This window comes from Capra hircus, chromosome 27 (genome assembly GCF_001704415.2).
Source record: "Capra hircus breed San Clemente chromosome 27, ASM170441v1, whole genome shotgun sequence".
NCBI classification, from domain to species: Eukaryota; Metazoa; Chordata; class Mammalia; order Artiodactyla; family Bovidae; genus Capra; species Capra hircus.
The window spans coordinates 18,917,460-18,941,753 of NC_030834.1; the positions used below are offsets into that span (position 1 = coordinate 18,917,460).

Consider the following 24,294-nt stretch of genomic DNA (forward strand, 5'->3'; position numbering starts at 1 on the left):
CTGTCTGTGTCTGTGTGTTGAGGAACAGAGAAAAGGTTACAAAACCCTGCATCTCTTTGCTGCATCTTTCGTAAATCCTCCCTGTATCACTGCTCTGAGTAGCTGTCATTTCTGTTTTTACCTTCCTGTAGGCCCCAATTCAGAGAAGGAAAAAGCCTGCCTCACAGAAAAAGCGACGGTTTAAGACTCACAATGAGCACTTGGCTGGGGTGCTGAAGGACTACTCTGATATCGCTCCTGGCAAGTAGTAAACAGTTTGGTCTGAGAGCAAAGAGTTTCAAAGTCAAGATCTTCCGTGTTGACGCTGGCATCTGCAGGCTGATCATCTTCCTGTTCTCCCACCTAGGACTGAGGAGAGGAGCAGTTCGGTTTACAGAACTAGGGCAAATTACCAAACTCGAAGCTTGTTTTCCTTAAGGGGCTAATGAGAAATGTAATGTCCCCTGTGAACCTCCTGTCACTTCTCTGGGGAACGGCGCTCAGCATGGCGTGCAGGCATCTTTGCTATTTATCGCTACTTCTAAGTGGCTCCTGGTTCCATTTTCCCCTCTTTTATTACTTTAGAACAAGTTTGCTGGTAGTCTTGAATGCAATATTTGTTTATTCCAAAAGATCATATTTATAATAAAATCATTGTAGAAGGAGCTCTAAGACGTCGGTGACTTTAGTTTGCTTCTTTCCGTTCTTGGCAGTTGCCGGTGGTCTTTGAGTCCTGCAGGTGCTAGTCTGGAATGTTGTTGAAGACCGTGGTCTGGGCTGCGTCACTGAGCGTGTGGATTTCACAGGTGGAACCCAAGGTGTGCCTCTTGTTGGCAAGTGAAGCAGTAAAGGTACACTTGACATGATTCTTAATGCTTTCTTTTAAAAGGATAGATCACTGTTTAGTCTCCTGGATGTCCCAGGTCATGTTGTCAGGCTGTTTACAGCATGGATGGGCTGTGTCTACGTGCCAGCCTGAATGTCTGTGTTATGGTGTCCCAGCCCTGGTGGCGCCTGGCCCCAAGGTTCTCACTCACTGAGCTCACGAGAGCTGTTACCACGTATGTAGATTCCTAAGAATCGTCATGACTTTTGGGGAGATCTGTGGTCATTCCAGCATTCTACTGTAAGCAACCCATTTTCCTTCTCTGTGCTTGTTTATGATTTGTAGTGGCCCTTTGGGTTGGTTGATAAGGTCCTCATATCACAAATTGAAACTAGTGGATTATAAGAACAGGGTTTGGTGTTTGTAAAAAAGGCATAATGATAACCCAGAGCAGTAACTACTCTGTACACATGACAAGGAGCCATTTTGTTGTTTTATTTACTTCTCATTGATTTTGAGTGTCATCTTATCTGTTTCTTATACCCAAGCCCCAAAAGACATCATAAGAAGATGTAAAACTGAGATGCCTCACTGATTAATGATGTTGAGCATCTTTTCAGGTACCTGTTCGTTATGTGTGTATTTTATTTGGATGAATGTCTGTTCAGGTCTATTTGAGTCCTTTGCCTATCTTTTAATTGGATTATTTGTGGAGTTGTTTTTTGCTACTGAGTTGTATGAGTTCTTTATGTATTATGGTCATATTAACCCCCTTATCATTGTAAGATAAATGATTTGCAAATATTTTGATTCCATAGGTTATCTTTTCTTTTTTTTTTAAATAATTTGCACTGGATCTTAGTTGTGGCATGCAGGATCTTGTTTTTTTGTTTTTTTAATCCATTCAACAAGTCTGTGTATTTTTATTGGAGAATTTAATCCATTTACATTTAAGGTAATTATTGATAGGGGAGGACATTGAACTGTTTCCATTTTGTTGTTTTCTGGCTGTTTTGATATATGGAGAAGGAGATAGTCTTTGTGGCAAATTGTGATAGGAACCCAGTTGTGTTTGAAGGTTGTAGTAGAAAGAAGTTCTTTACCAGTTCTTCTGGGTACCTAGGAACATTTCCATGAGAAATTCAAATTAAAGTCAAAGTCATGGTCTCACCTCTGCCTGTTTCTGCTGGGTCTTTGGGCTGTTCAGAAGCAGCAAGTTGGAATGGGCATGTCTGGGTGCATTAAAAGTTTAAGACCATCTTTAGTGTGTTTGATCTATAATTCATCACAATCAGCTGAGGCTTTTAGGGGATGGCTAAAAGGAATGTCTTTGAGCCCAAAGTGTAGAAAACGAACACTTGGCTGCTGCTGTCACATCCTGTAAGTGTGGTCAGATGATGGTGGGACTCGAGGGACAGAGGAGCACTTGATGCGTGTGAAGCCGTGCCTGAGTGAGAAGGCAGGGCAGCTGCTTCCCGTTCCTGCTCGGTCCATGGTTTGCAGCAAGGGCGCTGCAGGCATGTAGCCCTGGGTTCTTCTGTGATGGGGTGTTTGAACTCACCAGCAGAAAATACATTTTGGGTGTGGGGATAGGGTATTTGGATTTATAAACTCCCCGTTCTTAGCAGCTAACAGTGGTTTTCTGAAGCATGGGAAATGATATTTGATGTCCCCTCTTTCTTCTAACTACTGCTTTTACTTGCAAAAATGATTCATTTGCAGGTGATTTTTTTTTTTTTTAAAGGTATTAGTGACTGTCCTTAACAAGCCAGGTCCACTACTGTTGCTTTGTGGCAAGGTTGGGATGCTGTGTGTGGAGGCAGCGTGATGACCTTCATCACGTGATGCCACCCATGGGGCTTCACAGTCCACCCTTTCCCTAGGCGTGTTTTGTGGGCTTTTCCCGAGAGAATGGGTGTTCTGTGGGGGAGAATCTCTTGGAACCAAAGGACCTCTTGGAAACCACTTCTCAGGTGAGCTGGACTTTAGAACCCCCGTCCCTGCCCTGTGAGCATGGTGTTGAGTGAGCACTTGGGAAATGCAGAGCTGGAACAGGCCCTGACATCATGCTGTTGCCCTTCCTTCTGGCCATAGCTTAAAAAACAAAAACACATTTCCCTTCATAGTGGGGTTTCCATTGGAAAGGCCTGGTGGTTGCAGGCCAAGTGGCAAGGCTGCTACCATGGACCCTTTGGAAACAGGCCTGGAACACTCACCAGCTCTCCTCGTTTGGAGATGGGCCAGCATGTTCCTGTGACTCAAACCATGTGGGTTCAAGACCCTGTGAGAACACAGTGACTTGCCACCACCCAGAACTTTGCGGGGCTCCAAAGCCCTTCAGGGCCAACTTACCTTATGGAGTAAACCACAGCCTGACCTTGGCAGGACCATCTCCAGAAACTCCAAGACCAGATTTTATCTTGCATGTGAGTGTCAAGAAGCTTTGAACTTTTCTGTGTCCTAGTTTTAAGGAAAAAGTGCTCTCTTGTCCAGGTAAATACTAATATTTTAACCTGAGCATTATTTCCTATTCCATGTAGGTGTGTCTTTTAACTCTAAAGACAAGTTTAGGTTGAATTTAAGCATCTAACATAATTAAATTTCTGTTAGTTGTTATTTAGCATGGCAAGAGAGTTAAACTTGAAATGAGCAGTATATGTGAGCAGTGGGGAACAGGCTTCCCTGTGGTCTTGATTTATGGGCCTGTTGTAATGGTTCATGGGCACAGGGCCCTTTTCCACTTATAAAGCAGGAAAGTGTGGTTTGTACCATGGAAGTCCGGGGGAATCAGCACCCATGGGTCGCTGGAGAGCTGCAAAAAGAGGAGGAAACAAGCCAAGGTTTCTCACAGCAGATTGGGTGGTTACAGAGCCAGGCCGGTCTTGGGGAGCTGAGTGCCACCCAGGACGGTTTGCGGTGGTGACAGAGCTTCACTGTGGCAGGTAAATGTTTCCCTGCTTAGAGAGGCTTATCCGTTGGTTGATGGCATGTGGTTTTTCAGTATCTGAGTCATGAGTTGTGTAGGCATTTTGAAGACCAGTGTTAGAGATAATGTCATTAGTAACAGATACTCTTCTGCCTTCTCAGAATGTTGGACAATTGTTTGATGTCATCAGGTATGATAGAACAGGGGGACCAGTTGAAGAGCAGGAGGGCAACCCTGTGCTGAAACTCGAACACGCTTGTCCCCTAACAGTGGGATGTCCCAGTGATGGATGGGAAAACAGTAGGGAGTCAGCTTGCACTTCTAGAGCTAAGCACACCTGCCCGAAACACTCAGAATCAGTTGATTCCTGTATGTCATTGTGACACAGAGCCCAAGAATTGTCGGGGTGTCCACCATGCTTACTCTGAAAGTGGTCTGCCATATATTCAGGTACTGGATCCAGTGAATTTGAAGCCCACACATATGATTACACTGTAAGTATAATGTACATTTTGCAAGTTTTAAGGTTCTTTTCCAGATTACTTTGTAATTTTTTTAGAGGTAGAAGACATAGTTCTTAATTTCAGTACTAAATGGTGGTTTTATATTATAGCTGCATTAGTCCTGTGTTCAGAAGCGGCAGACCTTTACCCCCAAGGGAGGATTTACTCGGTAACAAAAAATGGCCTAGTTATCGTTTTTCTGGATCCTACAAACTGGGACATTATGTGTGTAAGCAGAGGGAACAGACAGACCTGCCCTTTTCTTATCCCAAGTTCCCAATTCCAGAAGATACACTGTGTTTCTGCTCAGTGGAGTGACAGGAAATGAAGCTGGTGTTCAAGCGACCAGACAGGTTGTGCCTGGAATTCACACTAGACGGGTAGGTACTTTCTACACATTTGTCCCTTGTACAGTGGTGGTGACCAGGCACTCATTTTATGTAAAAGCACACAGCAGTGATGGTGTTCAGCCCCTCCAGGGAGCCACCCTCAGATCTCTGCCTCCTGACTTGAACCTGCTGCCTTGGAGTGAGTGGGAAGTCCCGCGCTCAATTGCACGGCTAAAGGTGAAGCCGCGCGATTGAGCCCGTCCCAGAGCCACGACCCCGAGCCGTGATGGGTGTGGGCTTCAGAGCCTGGGCAGGGCGGCAGAGCTGTGCAGTCATTGTCTGCCTTCAACCCCGGCTCTAGGGTACTGGTAGGCTATGGCTGGGACCCACTTTTGGTGGCTGGTCGTCTCTACAAAAGGTACGTGCAATCCAGCAACAGAACCTGGAATGTCAGTGCCCAGCAAGACTAGTAGCTGTTGGTGGTTGTTGCCCTCACTTGGAATTGAGCACTGTGACCTCCCTCCCCCCTTCTGGGGACAGAGGGCTTGGTGAGTGTTATTGGTAAAGCATTTTTATTGCTTGGCTACCAGTGCCTGTCTTACCACTTAATAGAATGTATTTCTTACGCTAATAAATTAGTCAGTAGAAAACCACAAATGTAGGTTGCAGAGTCTTTGTAGGCTGAGGTGGATGTGCAATCTGCTGAGTGCAGTAAAAAGACATCAAGAGAGAGGTATGTGTCTCCCCCGTGAACCTCCTGTAGGGTCTGGAGGGCTCAGGGCCGCGGTGTCCCTGTGGGTCCCCAGGCACCCACGGTAGAGCATTTCCACAGGCTCTCCCATCCCTCCCTTGGTTGCTCCATCCAGACCTGAAAATGGCAACAAAATCTGCCACTTCCTGGATTGCAGTATCGGATGTACTTGGTCTTGCAAGAAGGAATTTGCCAAGCAGTGGTGTGACAGCTGGAATTAGCACTTTATTTTTAAAAATGACAATAGAAAAGTACCTTTAAACAGTTTATAAAAGCAGAACAGACTGTGTGGAAGTTGCTCTGTTTTCCTTGGAAACAAGAGTCTACAACTGTCACCATGAACCAGGTGGTGCTGGAGGCCTCAGCAGCGCTTGGGTGCACCGGAGACACCCCTTGCCAGCCTTTCTCGTAAGTTTATAGCCTCTCACCCTTGGCTCTCGTTTGTTTTGTGATGACCTTTAAAAGCATCTTGACACCTTGATTTCTAATAGAAAATAATGAAACTAAAAACCCAACACCAGCCATATATATATAATCATTAGAATATAAATATCTTCAGCACACTGTGAGCAGATCAATAAGAGAGCTTGTGGTCACGTTTAGTATGTCAGCAGTTAAAAATCTGTAGGTCAATGTATGTTTACACACGGCTGCTCTTCCACAGTGGGGAGAGCGTGAGGTGACCCTGGAACAGTGTCAGTTTCCCACACAGGACTGACCCGGGTGTGGAGGGAGTCTTGAAGCAAGCTGACCTCTCCTCATTGCTCACGCATCTTCCCCCAGGCCAGTGTGTCAAAGTGTCCCCGTGAGTACAGCAGGATTCAAGGTCAGGTTTTTAAATGGTTCGTATGGCCTGGTGCCTCCAAGCCTCAGGAACACCAGCTCAGTTCAACTGATATTCTGCAAATCGCTTGGGAGGTGCCCACTGCGGCCGCGTGGGCAGGGCTGGGCTCCCCAGTGGAGGCTTCCCCTTTAGACTCAGCACATCAGCTGGTGGTGGTGTGCATCAGCGGGGCTCACGCAGGAGCCTGCTGTTAGAAGGAAAAGGCAAGACCCAGAGCTCCACACACAGTTTGTATGGTCACCTCGAGCTGCTGGGCGTGTTACGCGTGCACCTCAACGAGGAATCTGCACCAAGCACAGGCTGCTTTGCCCAGCTGGGAATCCACCATCACACTGGAAGCTCCTGGAGGCTCTGATTGTCTTGCAGGGCATCCTACCAGACTTGGAAGCAAACCTCAGGGGCCGCACCAGCAGTTCTAACCTCTGTCGCCGTGTTACTCATGGACCCAGGCCAGGTAAACAGATTTCTATACATTCACCATATGATCCTGGAAATTCTGATAATATTTTAAACCATGCCTCAAACATGCAGCTAATTTTAGAGGAAAGAAAAAATAGATATTTTAAATTACAAGCATTCAAAAGTCAAGCACAAAATGTGTGATCCAACCCAGTGTAAGATCATCCATCCTGTCACACTTAAAATGTTTGGTATAAAAATACTCACTCTCTTGGTTTTATCGTTGACATCTTTTATGTTTCATTTGAAAATATCTCCAAACTGTACAGAAATGGCAGACCATGCGTTCACAAATAACACACTATTTCTTACAATTATACAGTGTAAAAGAGTAAAACATTTTTTATTATATATTTTTTTCTTCGAGAAAAACAGATGTGTGATAGAGGCTGTGGCAAAGTCTTGAAGGGCTCAAAACTGGGCGAGGTGTTGTTCAAGCCTGAAACAGAAAGAAGGTATGTAAGAGGTGCTGATCTCATAACCACGTACAATCCTTTCTCTGAGCCGCAGGGCTGTTTGGAGACATGGTGGATAGAAGTCCCAGCTGGGAGACCCCTGGCTGCTCCCCTTCAGAGCTGTGCATGTACTCGTCTGTGTAAACACAGAATACACTCACTGACCCTCTCCACAGCAAGACCCTGCACTAGAGGATTGGTGGCCTCACAGTGGGTGCTTAATTTCTATTTCTCTTTCCCCTGCAGCTGCAAGGAAACACTCATTATTTTGTGGCAGAAAAAAGGGCCTTTGGACGATCAACAAGACTTTGCCTCTGCCAGAGCCCCGCCTGGCTCCCAGGAGTTTCTTAAACACATCTCAATTCTTTGTGTCTGAATTTACTCGGTGGCACTAGTGGTAAAGAACCCACCTGTCAATGCAGGAGACTTAAGAGATGTGGGTTCGATCCCTGGGTCAGGAAGATTCCCTGGAGGAGGAAATGGCAACCTACTTCAGTATTCTTGCCTGGAAAATCCCATGGACAGAGGAGCCTGGCAGGCTGCAGTCTAGAGGGTTAGACCCGACTGAGTGACTAAGTACGCAAAAAGGCTGCATTGGTAAGTGTCCTGCTCTTACTCATTTTACTATCGTCTAACTCCCCAGTCCCTTCTTTTCTTACCAATAGGTGAGACTCACAAAAGTCTGACTGTAGGAAAGGGACTAGAATTTTGGGTTTGTACATGGGAGGCGGCTGTCATTACACATAGTTTAAGGCCCCTATATTTGAACTTTTGAAAGTTGTGGTGTCCAGTCAGGTAAGTTCACGTGTCTGCAGTAAACCGTCACGTGCCTGCATCCTCTACAAGTGGTTGTGCTTTTGTGTACTTTACAGTATAGAGGAGAGTCATACAGTATAAAGCAAGTAGCTGGTACCACTGTGAAGTGCCAAGTGCTAGCGGTGGAAACAAAAGTGAAGATAACTGAGTGTGGAGCAAGAGGAAAAGATGAAATTGAAGGCCCAGGGAAAGGATGAAGAGAAACTGAAGTGCTTCGAGATGCAGGACGTGAAAAGGGGATTTTCTTTATTTAAGGAGGCATGGGATGGGAACGTAGAACAAGAACACAAAGGTTGTAGCAGCTATTCAGAGTGCAACCCAGTGTTACCACATGGATGGTTTTTTCCCAAGAGAATAGAATTGAACCAGCAAGGAACCAGAATCTGTGGTGCAATCAACATCAGGCAAGAGTGAAACTGCACCTTGCCTTCATCTCCTACTGCTGACGATCCTTCACTTCCCCGCCCTCCTTCGGTCAGTAACTGTTCTTCCCTGTATGCCAGTTGTTGTATTCCTGTACTTATCAAGGGGACTGTAGGATTAAAAGTGTTTTGTTTTCTCTGGATTGTTTGTGTGAAAAGTATTATAAACCCAGTAAAGTACTGTTGTGTGAGTTGGGTACCTAGGCTAACTTAGTTGGACTTTGAGACATGCTCTTGAAGTGAAACTAATTTGTATGTAGGGAACTTACTGTACTGCCCTGTGTTAAGACCTATTTGGGAAAATGTATTTACCAAGGAATCCTGAAATTAGAAACAAATATATTTAACACTCCCAAACATAGCTGATAAGATGACCTTAATATTCCTATCTAAGCCAGATCTGTACAGTGCCAGCTAGATCTGAACTATGACCCAATATATCTTGTCACAGCCTAGTTTTTAGATGACAGTCCAAACGGGTAAAAATAATAATGAGCCACTAGCTGTTAGACTGAATGTGGCAATCACGTACCTAGGGATCATAGGAAAAAGTCCACAAGGAGAAGGGTGTTGATTTCAGGAGTAGGGCTCTGATTCTTTGAAGTTAGCGTAGCACTTAACCTGTCTCTTCAGCCTGTTGGAACTATTAACCAAATGACGTGCTAAGACTGACGTAGAGTAAGTGTGCCCCCTTGGGTTGAGAAATGCTTCCAACTTAAGCTCGGCGATCCTCACTCCTCCCTCCACTTTCTGGGAAACACAGGACTTGTTCAGGAGGAGGAGGTGCCGTCCTTAAGGAAAACCCCACTCTGATTCCTTTGCTTCTCTCGGAGCCCAGCACAGTGCCTAACCCCCACTCGCTCGATGATGGAGGAATCTAAGTGGGCAAAGTTTAACACCTGCATAATAGGAAATCAGAAACACAAGAAGCAAAAAAAAAACAGTCATCCATATTCACAAGCAGTTTGCTGGCTGATGTGTCCTAGGTCTCTATTTTCAGAGCTAAGCATCCACTTTTATGTGATTAAGATTATACAGCTATCATGCTTTTTCACACATCACGAATATCTAGCAAAGTACCAAAGCTATGCAATTTTGATAACCAAGAATACACCACTACACCAACTTCATCTGGAGGGATCCCTTCTTAAAAGCCACGTGTCTTCTGCCCCCCCCCAATCTTTCTACCCAGTAGAAATCACGATCACATCCAGGTGTGAACAGCAAGTGGCTCTGGGGTTGGGACCAGGGTTATGGAGGGTCACAGAGTAGCTGCCATTCCCTAGTGAACTCTAGACCTTTTGGCCTCAGTCTGCCAAAAGAGCACCCCCCTCCCCAACTCTGTCCACTGAGGAGGGGAACCAGCTTCGGGAAACTGGAGGCAAGGCCAGTTTCCTTCCTCCACACTCTGGGTTCATCAGGCCTGGAATGACGAGTCCTGCATTGCAAACTTGGCCCCATGCCAGCAATCCAAGCTGCGGACATAGATTGCAGAAAAACTGATTCTAAGGAGCAGCAGTTTTCCACTTCAGAACAACTCACTGGGGACAGCAGTGGGGCCCTAGGAACCTGAGGGGCCTGCAATGGCCAGCGGCCTCTGACAGCACGTGGACTTGGACAGCAGCCTTCAGGAACTGCGCAAGCAGGCGGAGGGCCCTTCCTCGGTGGGCCCACAACTTTAGCCCCTGCAGGCAGAGCCTGGCTGGTCTAGGCCTGCTTGCCTCTCGGGAGCTGAGGCCACCTTCAGGAAGTGCACTGTGCCCACTCAGGCCTCTTTCTGGTTCCACAGCCAGCTCCCCACGTTCCACTTACCTTTGTGCTGGATATTTCTGCCATGACCACAAAGGCCACGCGTCTCTACTCAGAGTTGCCTTCACATACACCGCACTCGGGTCACTCTGTCACCTTGACACCAACATTACCAACTGGGGGGTTTGCCTCACCTGGGTGTTTCCACTTGATTCTTCATTGTGCTTTGACCAGCCAGAGGACAGTTCCTAAAGCACCAGCGTACCCCCCTGCCCAGATTTTCAGTGCCTCCCCAAGATCCTCAAAAGCTTCGTTAAAATCCCCTTTCAGCAAGACCATGCTGTCTGTATTCGCACCTCCTCCCTTCGCTAGTGTATCTTGCGCACACACAGACCCTCCTGTCTTTCAAAACTCAGGTGAAGCCCCACTTCCTCCAGCCTTTCCTGGTCCCTTCAGGACTTTCTCAGCGCTTCACAGGCACTCTCCCTGTCCAGACCACTTACACAAGGATCATCACCTTGGATTATTTTCCTAAGACCAGCTCTACCTCCCTCTACTCCAGACACAGTCACTTGCATATAGCAAAAACGCAGACACCTGGGACGCTGGAACAAATGAAACTGGAACGATGGGCCGTTAGTGGGAGGAGGCCCAGAGACGTGGGCCCCTAGGCTTGATGATGCCAGGGCTGGGCTGAGAGCAAGGAGGTGCCCGGAGCCCTTGTGGAGCTCTGCATGCTGGCCTTCGGGGCAGAGCGGGAGTCACCCCAGAAGGCTGACGCGGGCTGGGAAGGCACCCACCCAGGATTTCGAGAAGCCCACCGGGCTTCAGGATACTCTGTGCCTTTGCCAGGTTCCTGAGCAGAAAGAAAGGTGGATGGAGCTGGTTAACCTAGGCTGAAAGATGGATCTTTCAGAGTGAAAAAGGACAAGGAAGGGGGTGTGAGTTGATAACTTCTGAGCTGCTTCTGCTGGGTAAAGGCAGCTCTCACATGGGAAAAGAATGTGTCCGCATTGCCATAGCTGTTCCAGACTGAACACAAGGTCAAAATGTGGCTATTTCAGTCCCTGTAAACAAGGAAGGGGGTTTAGCTGGAAACAAGAGTTCAAACCTTGGAATGTATTAACAAGGACATTTTAAACACGGCAAAGGCATCTGGGAACACAGAGCACTGGGGCGGGGGCGGCGGGGAGGGGGGTCAGGCCCCTCTGTTCAGACAGCAGGCTCCTCACAGAGCCTTTCCTGAAAGGGGGTCAACTCTACGACACACACGTGCCGGGTAAACAAGGGAAGACAGGGAACCCCTGGCACCCGCCCAATTTGAAGACAATGGAGAGCGTCTCCTGGTGTCTTATGGCTTAGGAAGCAATTCTAAACCAGCTCATTTCAGCTGTGTGTTCTGCAGTGCCTGGGGACAGCTGCTGACGTGCGTGGGTCAAGGGCTGTCCTGCTGCTGGTGGTCAATGCCGTGACCCGGGAGAGGCCGCTCTTCCCAGAGGTAACTTTGTAGGTTCAAGTCTATTGATCCAAGCGCCTTACGAGCTTTTTTCCCTCCCAGCAGTAAGAAAATCCTGTTTTCCACCAATCTATCCCTATATACTTGACCTGTTTCCTAATGATTTCTTCCCTGAGTTTTTCTAACATTTGTTCATTTGTATTAAAAGTCAAGTAAGGAACATTCCCTTCTACCTAAATCCCAACATCATATGACTTAAGGTTTTTAATTAAGGAGTGGTTTAGTTTTCATTTTCTGTCAGCTTTTAAAAAAATGTCATACTAATTAGCAATAAAAAGACTAACATTTAAAAAGGGTCAGTCGAAACGTCCCCGGTGGTGCAGTGGCTAAGACTCTGTGCTCTCAGCGCAGGGGACCAGGGTTCGCTCCCTGGCCAGGGAACTAGATCCCATGTGCTCCAGCTCTGAGTTTGCCTGCCGCAACTAAAGATCCCAAGCGACACAACTAAGACTCAGCGGTGCAACCAGATAAGTGAAAGTAAATATTACAAGATAGAAACCTCCACAGTCTAGAATCTCCGGGCACCCGTCTTCTGTGGTTAGGAACTCCTCCCTAAGCTAAAGACGCGGCCCCCCTCCATCTGTGCAGCCCGGCGACCGGACCCTCCCCTCCGCCCAGGCCAGGCCTACCTCTGCAGGGCTGTCCGAGCTGGGCGGGGAGGTCTGGGAACCCCCTGGGTGGCCCTGGGACCCAGAAGCCTCATCAGGAACAGGGCTAGTGCTGCCGGCCCTCCCGCATCCACGCTGGCACTGCCCACTCACTCAGGTTCATCTGTGGTCAGACTCCCAGCTGCCTCCCCCCAGGACCAAGCCCTGGTTCTCCTCCCCCTTGTCACCAGGCCCTCCCGCTGTCCACGGACAGTCACCCCACGCTCCAGCTGCGTCCTCACGGGGTTCATCTGTTTGTGCCCCAATTACCGAAGTCTGGGTTGATCTGCTGCATTAAAAATAAAAAAACCTACTCTAACCTGCTTCAAAGTTATATATGGGTGGCTTTCAATTGGTCCTTAAATTTCCCCAGAGGAAGAGAGAAAGCAAAATAAAATCTTGTCTTTTTACTGAGTGGTAACATCAATAAGAATACAGTGGCCTTCCATTAAGGACCATGACAACAGGAAAACCTGACCAATCAGAAGCCTGTAGAACTGGTGGTTATCTGTCAGCTTTCCCCAGTGATGTGGGAAAAACGTTTACCTGTTGTTACATTTGGTTAGTGTCTCCTGCATTGCGGGCAGACGCTCTACTGCCTGAGCCACCAGGGAAGCCCCAGGTTAGTGTGAGAAACAGACTTCACTGGGGAAAAAAAAGACCCCAAGTGCTGGAGGCCAGCTCCCCACACAGGCACCACACGCCCCTCTGGAGTACAGGAGAGGTGGTGTTCTGAGCACGTGCTTGCTTACCTCCCAAATGTGGTAATGACCTCCTAGGCCCGACTGCCTGATTCTATCCTTAGCAGGAATCGTGTTCTCCTTCTGACTCATCTTTGCTTTATAGGCCCCTCACAGGGATGCAGTCTGCCACCTTATTTGGGCCGAGCCGTAACTGCGGTTGGCCTGCCCCTGGCATTCATTCCTGCTGTCCTAGGTCAAGCTTTCCAAAAAGACTGGAAGGCCCACACACGGTTCGCCTCTGGGAATTCTGCTGCACGATGGAGACCTCACTGCATGCTACAAGCAGAACTGAGCACTGACAGCTGGTATCGATGGAAAAGACGGACAAGTCACTCAAACCTTCACCACCAGAAAAGCCCCATGGTTTCGAGGGAGCCAGTGAGATACCATCATAGTTCAGTCATTCTCAAGGCCCATCATCAATCTATTTCTGAAAAGGCTCATCAAAATGTCTCGAGTCATAAGAAAGGGCTACACTGTATTTAGCATAAATGGATTAATAAGAGGGATATACATACTACATCAAGATTTCCACCAAAACTATTTTTAAAAAAAGGCTTAGGGCTTCAAGGGAAAAGCTTCATTCATATCTAAGTTCCCGTTGGTGGATGATCTCATCCCTGGATGCTGCCAGATGAGAAGTGTTGACTCTCAACCGGGCATCACCCAGCAAAGCTGTGAGGACCAAGCACTGAGCCACACGCTCTTAAGAACCTGCAGAGCTCACTTGCTCTCCTCGGATGACGTCTCTGAGCAGGTGGTGGCCAGAGGAGGTGACAGAGCTCGCCCCGATCCCCAGCACCCACCCTGCAATGGGAGGCTGGTCCCAACCACACTGCTCCTGTCTAAGCGGTTGTGCCCGGCCCGGGACACACTGCTTCTCGGAAGGAACTGTTCAGTCTCGGCTTGGAACTCACCAGCACGCTCCAGTTTTGTAGAACAGCTCGAGAACAGTAGCCACTTGAAGATTGCATTAATACCCACAAGACATATTGCAGCCACCATCACACACCTGGAACCTGTGGTGGAGAGAAGAGCAGCCGTTAATATCAGTGACGTCCATGCCGGCTGGCTCCAGGGCAAAGAGCTGAAAGGCAAAGGCCCCAGCACCAAAGGTCTCTGCCTGCTGAGCCCGAGGACACCACTAGGAGTGAACAGGACCATCACGGCCACGAAGGGCCCGCTATGTGGTGCAGTGGAGTGGGGTGGAGGAGGATCTGTAGCAGAGCGGGGCTCCCTGATAGCTAGGCCAGTGGGGAGGCCACCTTCAAGAAGACCAGGGTGTAAGCGCCCCGGGGGCAGACTGGCAGGGCCTCTGCACACACATTCCCATGGGCTAGATCCCCAGAGAGGAGGAACCTGAAACCAACTCCAGGGACCACCCCAGACCCCAGGGTCAACCAAGGAGCCACTCTCCAGGAGAACCACCTGCTAGAAAACAAAACTCCAAGGCAAACACATATGAACACATATCCTGCTATTCCCAAGATCTGAGAATTTTGAAACACTATAAGGGACAGCGTCAGTGGGCCATACATTTTTCAGTGTTCTTCCTGCAGGAGTGGCTGCCTCCGAGCTGGCTGGTTTTCATCAAGAATTCCTGGTGCTGAGGAAGCCCGAAGGATGGCCCATGTGGACCCCATTCCCCACTAACATTCCTCAAGTTCAGCACTGTTGTTCTTCCTGGTACACAGCACTGCTCCAGGCAGGCTGCGTGAACTGGAGGTCAACTGTACAAAGGAGTACAGACTGACCCCAGGAGGCTGCAGGGAGACCCGTGCCCTGCACTGAAAGATCGCCGCCTTAGGGCATCTCTCTTCTCAGAATCAAGGGGAAAAATGTTCTCCCCAGAATTTCACTATAAAAAACATTAAAAGATGAATAGATGTGATTCTACTTTCCTAGTAAAACTTGGGTTATCTGAGGACAGAAAAAAAAAAATTCACCCTGCAAACAAAACATCTCCCCTCACCCAACTTTCCCTGGCCTTGTCCACACTTGCCGGGTGTGGGCGAGGAAGGAGGGAGACCCAGAGAGGCCCCGGGGTGGCCAGACCAAGGCTGCATTTTTGGGATGCTTCTTGTTTAAGAAATCATACTGATGACCAGATGCCACTCAGCCTCTGGACTGATGACTCAGGACTGGTGATTTAAGAGTCCTGGGACCCTAGCTTCTCGCCCCAGGTTCTGGGAGCACAGAGGTTTTATCACCAAGGCATCCTTTGCCGTTGCTAACATCAGCAACTCTTGTCTGCACACCAGGCGGGCAGACAGAATGCATGCTCTGTAGACACCCCAGAAGATGACTCCCCAAAGAACACAACACACCAGAGGGGAGTCCCAGGCGTTCAGCTTTAACTTTATGGGGAGCACACGGGCCTTCTGAACCTCCACTTTCAGCCAAGTGGAGCTGATGGTGGGAAGGGTTAGGGCAGGGGTGCAAGTGGGCTCCTGCAGGTGGCCCTGCCCGCTGCCTGTGGGGCCGCCCAGACTCAGTGCTCTGCTCTGTGAACGTCTTCCAGGGACTTGCTGCTTGCTCAGGGGTCTCCCAGCCAGAAATAGGCTATGGACGAAGGGCAGGGTGGGGGCTGTCACACAGTCTGGGTTTGCAGATGAGCTGATGCACAGATGCCTGGTGTGTGTGAATTCCCAAAGCTGGAAGGGATGCCACGACCCCAGTACCTGGCAGGAGGCAGGTTCTTAGGCCCATCCCTACTTTTTAATGCACACAGGAAGCAGAACAGACCAACCCCAGACTTCTGGGTGGGGAAATCATAACCAGGGCATGTAGAGACCCCTCTCAGGGCAGGGCTCATGAACTCGGGCCTCCCAGGTTTGGGAAAGCTAGCAGTGCTTTAAAGTGTAACCCAGCTCAAGCCTGTTCACTTTGATTTAGCAAAAGAGGAGGTGAGCAGAAAAGCAGAGAAGTTAAACTGTTCCCTAAACTTGAGCAAAGTTAGGTTTATTCTGGGGCTTCCCAGGTGACACTTGGTAAAGAACCTGCCTGCCAATGCAGGAGACTTAAGAGATTTGAGTTTGATCCCTGGGTTGGAAAGATCCACAGGAGGAGGAAATAGCAACCCACTCCAGTATTCTTGCCTGCAGAATCCCATGGCCAGAGGAGCTGGGCGGGCTACAGCCCACAGGGTCACACAGAGTTGGGCATGACTGAAGTGACTTAGCAGGTATGCACACAGGTTTGCTCTAGAAAAGGAACCCCATATAAATATGGGCGAGCTTTCACCTCTGCTCCGATGTACAAGGAAGCACCTGCTACCCTTGACTTTGGCCTTTTTTTCTTGTTCTGCATTTCTCCATGAGCCCTTCTCACCATCTGACCTACTGTGTTTTAGTAGTTTATTACTCTTCTCCCTGTCTTAGAATGTCTCCACCAAGGCGGGGGTTTTGTCTGCTTCTATCCACTGCTGTATATGCAGCACCTAGAATAGCACCTTCTGCCCTGCAGATCTTCACTGAATACTGATTGTGTTCATCTACTTCAGTGTGATTGAAAGACCTTGGTTCACAGAAGAAAAGGAATGGTCCTGGGGCCTCTTCTAGGGAGAAGGCAGGGGTGATTGCAGGAGCCACAGCAGTTATCAGGGCACCATGAAGACTGCCCTTCCCACCCTGCTATACTCTAAGTTCTGCCTGGATACCTAGCTCCTGGACTCTCTAGATGATAGCCAGCCACGTACCCAAGGCTCTCCTGTTAACAACCAAAGACAGACTAGGCCATTCCTCCCTGAAAGTAAACAAAAGGAACAAACAGCTTCAAATCCCAGCTTTGTTCTCTCTCTTGCTATGTCGTCCTTTGATTTGGTGAGGCTGTAACTACATGTGCCTACAGTTTTTATGCTGTGGTTTTGGTCCACAGCCAGGAAAGTTTCATGAGTTTCTAATGAACACCCTCTCACACCCACTCCAACTCTCTGTCTTCCCCTTTTTTTCTGATTTATTTAATTATATTTGGAAATGCAGGAAAACTGCATAACCAGGAACTCCAGGAAAACTGCGTAACCCTTATTCCTTCCAAGGAATGACTACAGACTTGCTCGAGTGTCCTATTCTCAAACCATCTGGGAAACTGATCACTTCCAATCAGTATTACGTATTCTGGGATTCTCTACCACATGGCTGAACCATCAGTAAAACTCGGTAGTGAGGTGTACACACTGCAACCAGACTAAACATCATCTGTCAAGCAAGATGTTGAACAAATTAGAGTCAAAAACACCCAACCATCCAACAACCACTCTTCTAAAGGTCTTAGTTACGCCACTGATGGCAGTCCACACGCACACCCACCTCCTTAGAAGCATCCTGAGCGGTAATTCTTTCACTCTGAAATGTGTATCCATGGCTCTTGTCCATTAGAACTTAAGCTCTTCAGGGGCACGGGCCTAGTTTCACACATTTTTACATCTATCACACAGTAGATACATAACGTGTTTAAAGAATAGAGAGCCCGTTTATTTTTCTAGTCAGTGATTTCCCATTAGAAGTAAGAGCTCAGCGTGGGTCAATCAGCAATCAGATGCATTAACACGTCTTTTGTTACCCAAATGTCCAATATTCACTTACATAACCAACCACTGGCCGCAGGCATTAGTTTCTGCAACACCACCGCTGCTCCCAGTCAGTAATGTGTTAAAAAATCCTTGAGGGCCCCCTGGGGGGACAGGCCTGGAGTCCTCAGGGTCCAGAAGGAGGCAGCCCGGACATCTCCCAGGTCCTCGTGTCTTGACAGCAGATGTCTCTCCTGCTCCTGCTCTGGGGCCCTTCCCAGTGAGTGCAGAAAGGCCGCGTGGGTCACCAGTGGTGGCACGGGTGGCACTTAACCCTCACTTAGCCTTTTCAAGACCCTCATTCTGCTATGACATGTTTGCCCTTGCAGCGGCGCCACTGTTTTCAATTCTAACGTACATTTCCCTACGATTACTCAGCCTGGATTATTAGCTGTCTCAGAAAGGGCTTGGTCCAAGAGACTGGACGGAGCCTGAGTCATGGGGCCCTACTGAGCTGGTCTAATTTCAGGCCGGACGGGAGACTGCAGCCCCAACCGCAAGTGCGGTGTAATAAGCTCACGGATCTGTCTTCCTCCCTAAGCACCTCCTCAACCCACTCGAGTCCCTCAGGCCCCAAGGAAGGCGCCTGGCCCGTGGCCCGAGTTTATCTCAGAACGAACGATGCAGCCACAGGAGACATGACATCTTCATGTGGATCCGGCAGTGTCTTAGAAGTCGTACTTCAAGGGGGGTGGGGAGGGGGTGGGGCAACTGCCGGCCCTTCCCTGGAGGCCACGCCCACACTAGGTCTCTGGGGAATGGAGGGAGAGCTCTTCAACGGCTTACGGATCTTCTCTTTGTTCTTTATAAACGCTTAAAGCAAAATCCTCCCTTAGGCCCTACGCCACCATCACCATCTTTTGCCAACTGGAAATGCCAACATCTCACGCAGCTTTCCTTCACCATCCGGCACTGCAGACCAAGCAGCTCAACACTGGCCCCCGCCCTGCCCCGGGCGGCCCCCGCTCCTGGTCCCTCTTCACTGCGGACAAGCTGACTCCTGAACAGTTGGGGGAGCCTCCAGGTTCTGTCCCACTGGCCTCCCCTCCGATGTCATTCATCTCAACTGTTAGCTGATGCTAAAAAACAAAAAGCCAGATCTACCTTCCACCCTGTGCTCTCCTTCATGAGTGTCACAGTTTTCGGTTTTCTTACCCTAGACACCTCGGGTGAATGCCTACCAGCCTCCAAACATTAAGTGAGAAACATGGTCGTGGAAGAGAGAGGTGCGTGGGGACAGTGTCTTCTGGAGCCTGTAACATGACCATGCTTGGCCCGTGTCACCCGCTAAGGGAGGAGGTTCCCCCAGAACGGAATGACTAAGGCTTTTCAGAACAAAGACACAATGGCTGGGGATATAGAAATCAAGTGCCAAAGTTAATTACGGGGAATTCCGTGGTGGCTGAGTAGTTAAGACTTCACCTTCCAATGCTGGGGGTGCCTGTTCAATCACTGGTTGGGGAGCTAAGATGCCATACGCCTCATGGCCAAGAAAACCAACCAAACCAAAAAACCCTCCTATAAAACAGAAGCAGTATTGTAACAAATTTGACTTTTAAAATGGTCCACATAAAAAAACAATAATAAACATTAATTATGGGCCTGCATATTGATATGAAGCATGGACTTAGGAAATTCTGTACTTAAAGGGACTCTGGAACACCTCAAAACTTAAAATTCGTGTTTTCAGGCAGGGGGAAAAAGTCTCCCTTAAATAAAAAACTTTAAGATGTCACAAAATATTTTAAAGGAACATTTTAGGTATCTACCATGAATATTTAAAATACAATTGTCATTCACTAACATTACCATTTTATTCAAGTGTATTTTAACACAGAAAAGAACATCATTGCAGAATAAAGGACAAATACAAGCAGCTTTAAGGGAAGAACTCTGGTTTTTTCCCTCTCATCACAGATTAGTGACAAGCATTGACAGATGACTACTGGTCCGAGGGTTATAGGTATGGGTGCCACTGGTTTACGTTCTGGGTAAGAGGTGAGGGCAAGTTTTCCCAAGGCGTGCTCTAAGTAAAACCTGAGTCTCCTAAGATTCTCTGAGAAAAGGGTTTCCTGGTCTCAAGTTTGAGAAATACTGCTGCACCCTAGAGTTTCCTGATCTCAATGATTCACAATGCTCACATTGTTATAAAGGTTCTGAGAATTGCTTGGTGAAGAAATCTTTTTAGCTCCAATCCTGCAAGCATGTAAGTCTCTACCCAAGGACAAGTGCTCCTTGACCATACTCAGAAATACATTGGGTTAGGGGAAGGAAAGGTACAATCGTGGCTTATTGAAGTTGATGTCTTCCAGCACAAAAATGTCATCCTCAACTTACTTATTGCCAGAGGAAGAATCCTGACGAGTTGGAGTGTGGACCACCCCTGAGGGTGGGATTTCCGAGGCTCTGATGCCTATTGCTAATCCTCCTGTTAGGTAAGGCTCTGGCCTTCTGACCCAGGATGAGAGCCCTCTGGAAGTCCTGACCTTTTATGGTACCCAGAATGTCAGCAAGTGAAATCTGCCCCTGGCAGTCCCCCTGGAAACGGAAACGAAGGGGACCGGAGCCACCACCTGAGACTTCAGGTCAACAGGGCAACCTGCCTGAGGTAAGTGATCCTCAGAACTCTCTGGGCTACGCGGGGTTCCTGGGGTGAGTGGAACAACCTCGGACAAGCCTAGGAAGCACCTAGGAGTGGGCACTGGGGCAGGATGGGGGCCACCCAGTTACAAATGTCTGCTCTGTCCTGGGATCGTCCAGGCGTGGGACACGGTTCTTGTTGAAATCAAGTACTTACATAGGATTCAGCAGAACTGACGGGACTTCCAGCCCTGAGAAGTAGCCTCGGAGGGAGGGAGCCAGCGCATCTGGAAGACACGTGGGGAGAAGGCTGTGAACCAAGGCCCCAGACGCAGGTCCACTGCTCACTGGCCGGCAGGGCCCCCACCTCATTCACTGTTCCCAGGTCCTTGCCTGCGGGCAGCTCCCCATCAGGGGCTGAAAAGCATCAGAGCTGCATCCTGAGAATGCCTCCACAGGACCATGCTCTCAGGAGCCCCGGGGGGTCCCCTGCTCCCAGCCTCCTTTATAGCCAACAGCCAGTGCAGGGCTGGAATCTGCCCAGTGAGCCACCATCATCATGTTCACCCAGCATCATCCAGGCTGGGGGGCCAGCCTGCCTAATGGCTAGAAACTTGTCTTTGATCAGGAAGGGACGGTTCCTGACACCATCCACGCCAGCGGTCTGGCCAGGAGGGCTTTTGAGAATCTGCTCCCGTGCTTTTAGAAAAGGCCTCTGGGAACTGTGGGGGGTGTCTGGTATCCCATGCCCTCTGCTCATTCTGTGGGGCCCCGCCTCTTCTGTTAGGTTTCCAGAATGCAAGGCCAGCCCTACCTACAAATGGACTGTGATGCTGGGTACGCTTGGCAGAATGTTCTCCATCCTGTACCGAGGAAAACGTGAAAATAACAAAAGGGCAAGTGCCCTTCGGCTTGAACAGACGTCCACCTATTGGCATTGTGGGCTTTGTCCCTAAGCATTTGGACAGAGGCGAGAGATGAGAGATCCCCGTTTACCGCTGCTTCTGTTTATACTCCCCACCAGCCCCTGAGCAACACAGGAGGCAGCTCTGGGGTTGGGGGAAGGCGGGCAAATTACAGCAAAGGTGGAGGCTGCCAGCAGAGGACCCAGAGGTGGTACCCTCCCCAGCACGGCAGGAGAAAGACGGCTCTTTATTTCGGTTCATGGGAGTTTGTTTCTGGAGTGGAATGCGATGCCGGGGGGATCTTTACCCTGGCAAGCCAACTTCCGTGGCTTAATAAAATCAAATCTGCCAGCAGAACCCCTTTTTCACAGCCATCTTATTTGTATCTCCAAAGCGTGAACAGATGAAGCAGCCCTCTGGCTGAGCCTGAGGTGCAGAGGGCCTGGAGACCTTCTACCTCCTCTCGCCTGATAGGTACAGGTGGGGAAATCAGCCAAGGGCTGGGTATTTTGAGTGGTGTCCACCATGGTCAGAGCCCAGTGGGCCCGGGGCTGGGTCAGGATCCAGGGCTCGGGCTCCTCCAGATCTAACTAGATTCTACAAGCTGGGCTGACCCTGGCCTTTCCCCATGGGTCACATGCAGAAGTCTGCAGAGCTCCCTTCGACCCCACGGGCATCCTTCACAGAGTGACTGTGTCCCTTCTATGGTGAGGGGCCACACTGGGGGACACCATCCCCTCCTGGAGCAAAGCAGTCTGGCCTCGCTCACTCCATATACCAAGGGTGTATATGGAGCTTCTGCCTAACACCAGGACTCCGTTTCATGGAAGCCCTTGGGCCGGCTGTGCCTTAGAGACCTGCCAGGGCAGAACATCACATATGACTAGAAACGGGTTTACCAGCCAGTGGAGCCCCTGTATCAGGATGGCAAAGCTGTATTCCTCGGGGGGCCACTAGCTCATACTGAAGCTCTTTTAGGACAGAACCAGAGTCTTTTCAATACTCATAGCAATGAAGGGGACATAGATCAAACCTTCTCATGCAGGAAGGCTAAAAACATGTCTCATGGGGAATTTAGGGGGTGCAGAACAAAGAAGGGAGAGAGAGAGGGGGAAATGTAGGAGGCAGGGGCAGAAGGGAGAGAGGGAGGGTAAAGGAGGGGGAGAAGGCAGAAGGGAGAGACACAAAAGAAAAAACTCATACCTACCCATGGCTTACGGCTTTGTGCATCTGAATCCACTTGCTCACTAAGCAAAGGGCAGAGTTGGAGCTGCCTCCCTGAGACAGGTAGTAAAGGATGGGGCAGGGGCACAGCCCCGTGGCAGGTGGGGGGCTGGGAACCTAAACACACAGTGGAGGGGGGATGGGTCCGAGTGCACCAGGGTTGGGGGAGCAGTGGCGGCGGCCGGTGATGCCCAGGTGCGGGGCTGGGGCGCGGAGCCCAAGGCGCGCTGGTGTTTCACAGGAGCCCGGGGAGAGGGGGGACGCAGGGTGGATGGCATGACTCCCGTTTCGGTGCAGGTGACGGTGACAAGGAGACCCGCCCCCCCTCACCCCGTCTGGCACATCCGCTCCAGCCTCTCCACTGCACACACAGCCTCGCACTCTCCAGGGCACCTGCCTGCGGTGGGGACCAGAGACCCACGGGGGATGGGCAGGCAGATGCTAAGCCAGGGGCCAGAAGCCGGGCTCAGCTGAGCAGAGGTACAGTCAGCCCATGGGCTGGTCCTCAGGGAAGGTGATCGGGCAATGGGCCTGAGACCCACTGGGACGTGGACACTCTTGCACATGCCCAGAAGGTGGGCCCTTCCCCGCCACGACGCCCCCTTCAACCAAAGGCTGCCTCCTTCCAGCTCCACGGGGTGCAACGCCATCCCCCTTTCAGCAGGAACTGGCCTAGCCTGTGCTTGTCATCAGCAACGTCCTCATGCCCAAGGAGGGCAAATCAGCAGCAGAGCTCACAGGGCAAAACCCCAGCACAGGCAGCCAGCCCGGGGGGAACAAGTGTTCTGTGCTAATCGCCACTCTCCTCTAAGAAAACAGAGGGTTCATCCTTACGCCCACTCAAGACTGCCCATCTGCTGTGGTTTCTGGCTCCTGGTCACTTGTGGCCACTCCTGCCTGGCGCCTAGGGGCTTGTTAGATGTGTCATAAACATTGGGGAAACCCATGACTCGCTGACTCTGGCTCGAGGGACCATCCAGCATGGCTGACCTTCCTCCTAAGGCCACTGTCCTGTTCAGCAGAAAAATGCACGTGTGCTCAACCTCATGCTCACCGTGTTGTATGCAATTCCAAGGGCCTCAGAAGTCCCTGAAAGATCCTCTAACATAACAGATAGGATCCAAACTGATACTGCTACTCGCTCTGCACCAGAGACGGCTAGACGCAGCATGCAGACTGCGACATGTGAGTAAGCGACATGGAAGACCCTGGGCGCTTCCACTAGAGCCTCATCCTTGACACTTGACAGTCATCCCTGTTGCGATTCACCATCCAGGGATCGCACTGGGGTTCTGCCTTCACGCTTCTTGAGGAACGCTCCTGCCCAGGGCAGCAAGGGTAACCCTGGAGTCTCCACCACCTCAGCATCATACCAGCTCCAGTGACTGGTGACAGGAGGAGGAGAGCAGCCAGAGAAGAAATGACTCAGTGCAAAAATAAAGTGTGAGAGAGGAGGAGATACCCATAAAACATCTATCCTCTTCCATGTACAGATGAGGGAGTAAGGCCCAGAGGATTCAAGTACAGAGACTTCACATCCTAAACAGTGTTGCCAAGCATAGGCAGACCTTGACTGGGCTCCAGAGGGGGCTCCCTGCCTCGCCCAGGAGCTCTCCTGCAGTGTTTTGAGGAGCAAACACGGTAAAGCATCCAAAGGGCTTCCTTCCTAGGCACAATTCCATCATTATCCCATTTGCCTTTAGAAACAGTCAAGAGAAGTGCTTACTAGGTGGCTGGTTCAACTCCTGGGAGCCACCATTATTAAACACCCCTCGGTTTAGCGATTTTCTTCTCTGTGGACTCAAGGGACAAGTCTAGACCAGTGGTTCTCAGAATATGGTTCCCCGACCACCAGCATCACCTGGGACCACCTGGTCCGAAACGCAGAAACTGTTAGGGGGAAGGCTCAAGCGCCTGCATTTATCAAGTCCACCAGGTAACGCTGCTGCATATATGCATGCTCAACTTTGAATGACCCTGCTCTTGCACAAGGTTTCCTAAAGGGCAGCCGGAAGAAGCGAGTCACGCTCGGCAGTCAAGTATGTTTAAGAGA

At 49.7% G+C, this 24,294-nt stretch overlaps 2 protein-coding genes and 1 long non-coding RNA gene across 7 annotated transcripts in view; 2 read left to right on the plus strand and 1 right to left on the minus strand.

Moving 5' to 3' along the window:
* The window catches only part of GTF2E2 (general transcription factor IIE subunit 2), a 97,396-nt gene extending 88,943 nt beyond the window's left edge, over positions 1–8,453 (plus strand). For 2 of the 4 annotated variants that reach the window (XM_013975423.2, XM_018041836.1), the window contains 2 exons: positions 132–6,612; positions 6,993–8,453. In XM_013975423.2, the coding sequence (XP_013830877.1) occupies positions 132–248 (117 nt within the window). In that variant the 3' untranslated portion in view covers positions 249–6,612; positions 6,993–8,453. The remainder of the gene's footprint in view (positions 1–131; positions 6,613–6,992) is intronic. The other 2 variants (XM_018041835.1, XM_018041834.1) reach the window with 2 other exon arrangements.
* Positions 5,518–24,294, minus strand: part of RBPMS (RNA binding protein with multiple splicing) — a 203,585-nt gene continuing 184,808 nt past the window's right edge. The window contains exons 7-10 of one of the 2 annotated variants that reach the window (XM_018041830.1): positions 22,225–22,358; positions 20,330–20,399; positions 13,883–13,984; positions 5,518–7,056 (exon numbers count right to left, since the gene is read on the minus strand). In XM_018041830.1, the coding sequence (XP_017897319.1) occupies positions 13,970–13,984; positions 20,330–20,399; positions 22,225–22,358 (219 nt within the window). In that variant the 3' untranslated portion in view covers positions 5,518–7,056; positions 13,883–13,969. The remainder of the gene's footprint in view (positions 7,057–13,882; positions 13,985–20,329; positions 20,400–22,224; positions 22,359–24,294) is intronic. The other variant, XM_018041833.1, reaches the window with a different exon arrangement.
* Positions 16,090–22,170, plus strand: LOC108634080. Its single transcript, XR_001917358.1, has 3 exons — positions 16,090–19,738; positions 19,968–20,140; positions 20,900–22,170. It is a non-coding gene; the product is annotated as an uncharacterized LOC108634080 (long non-coding RNA).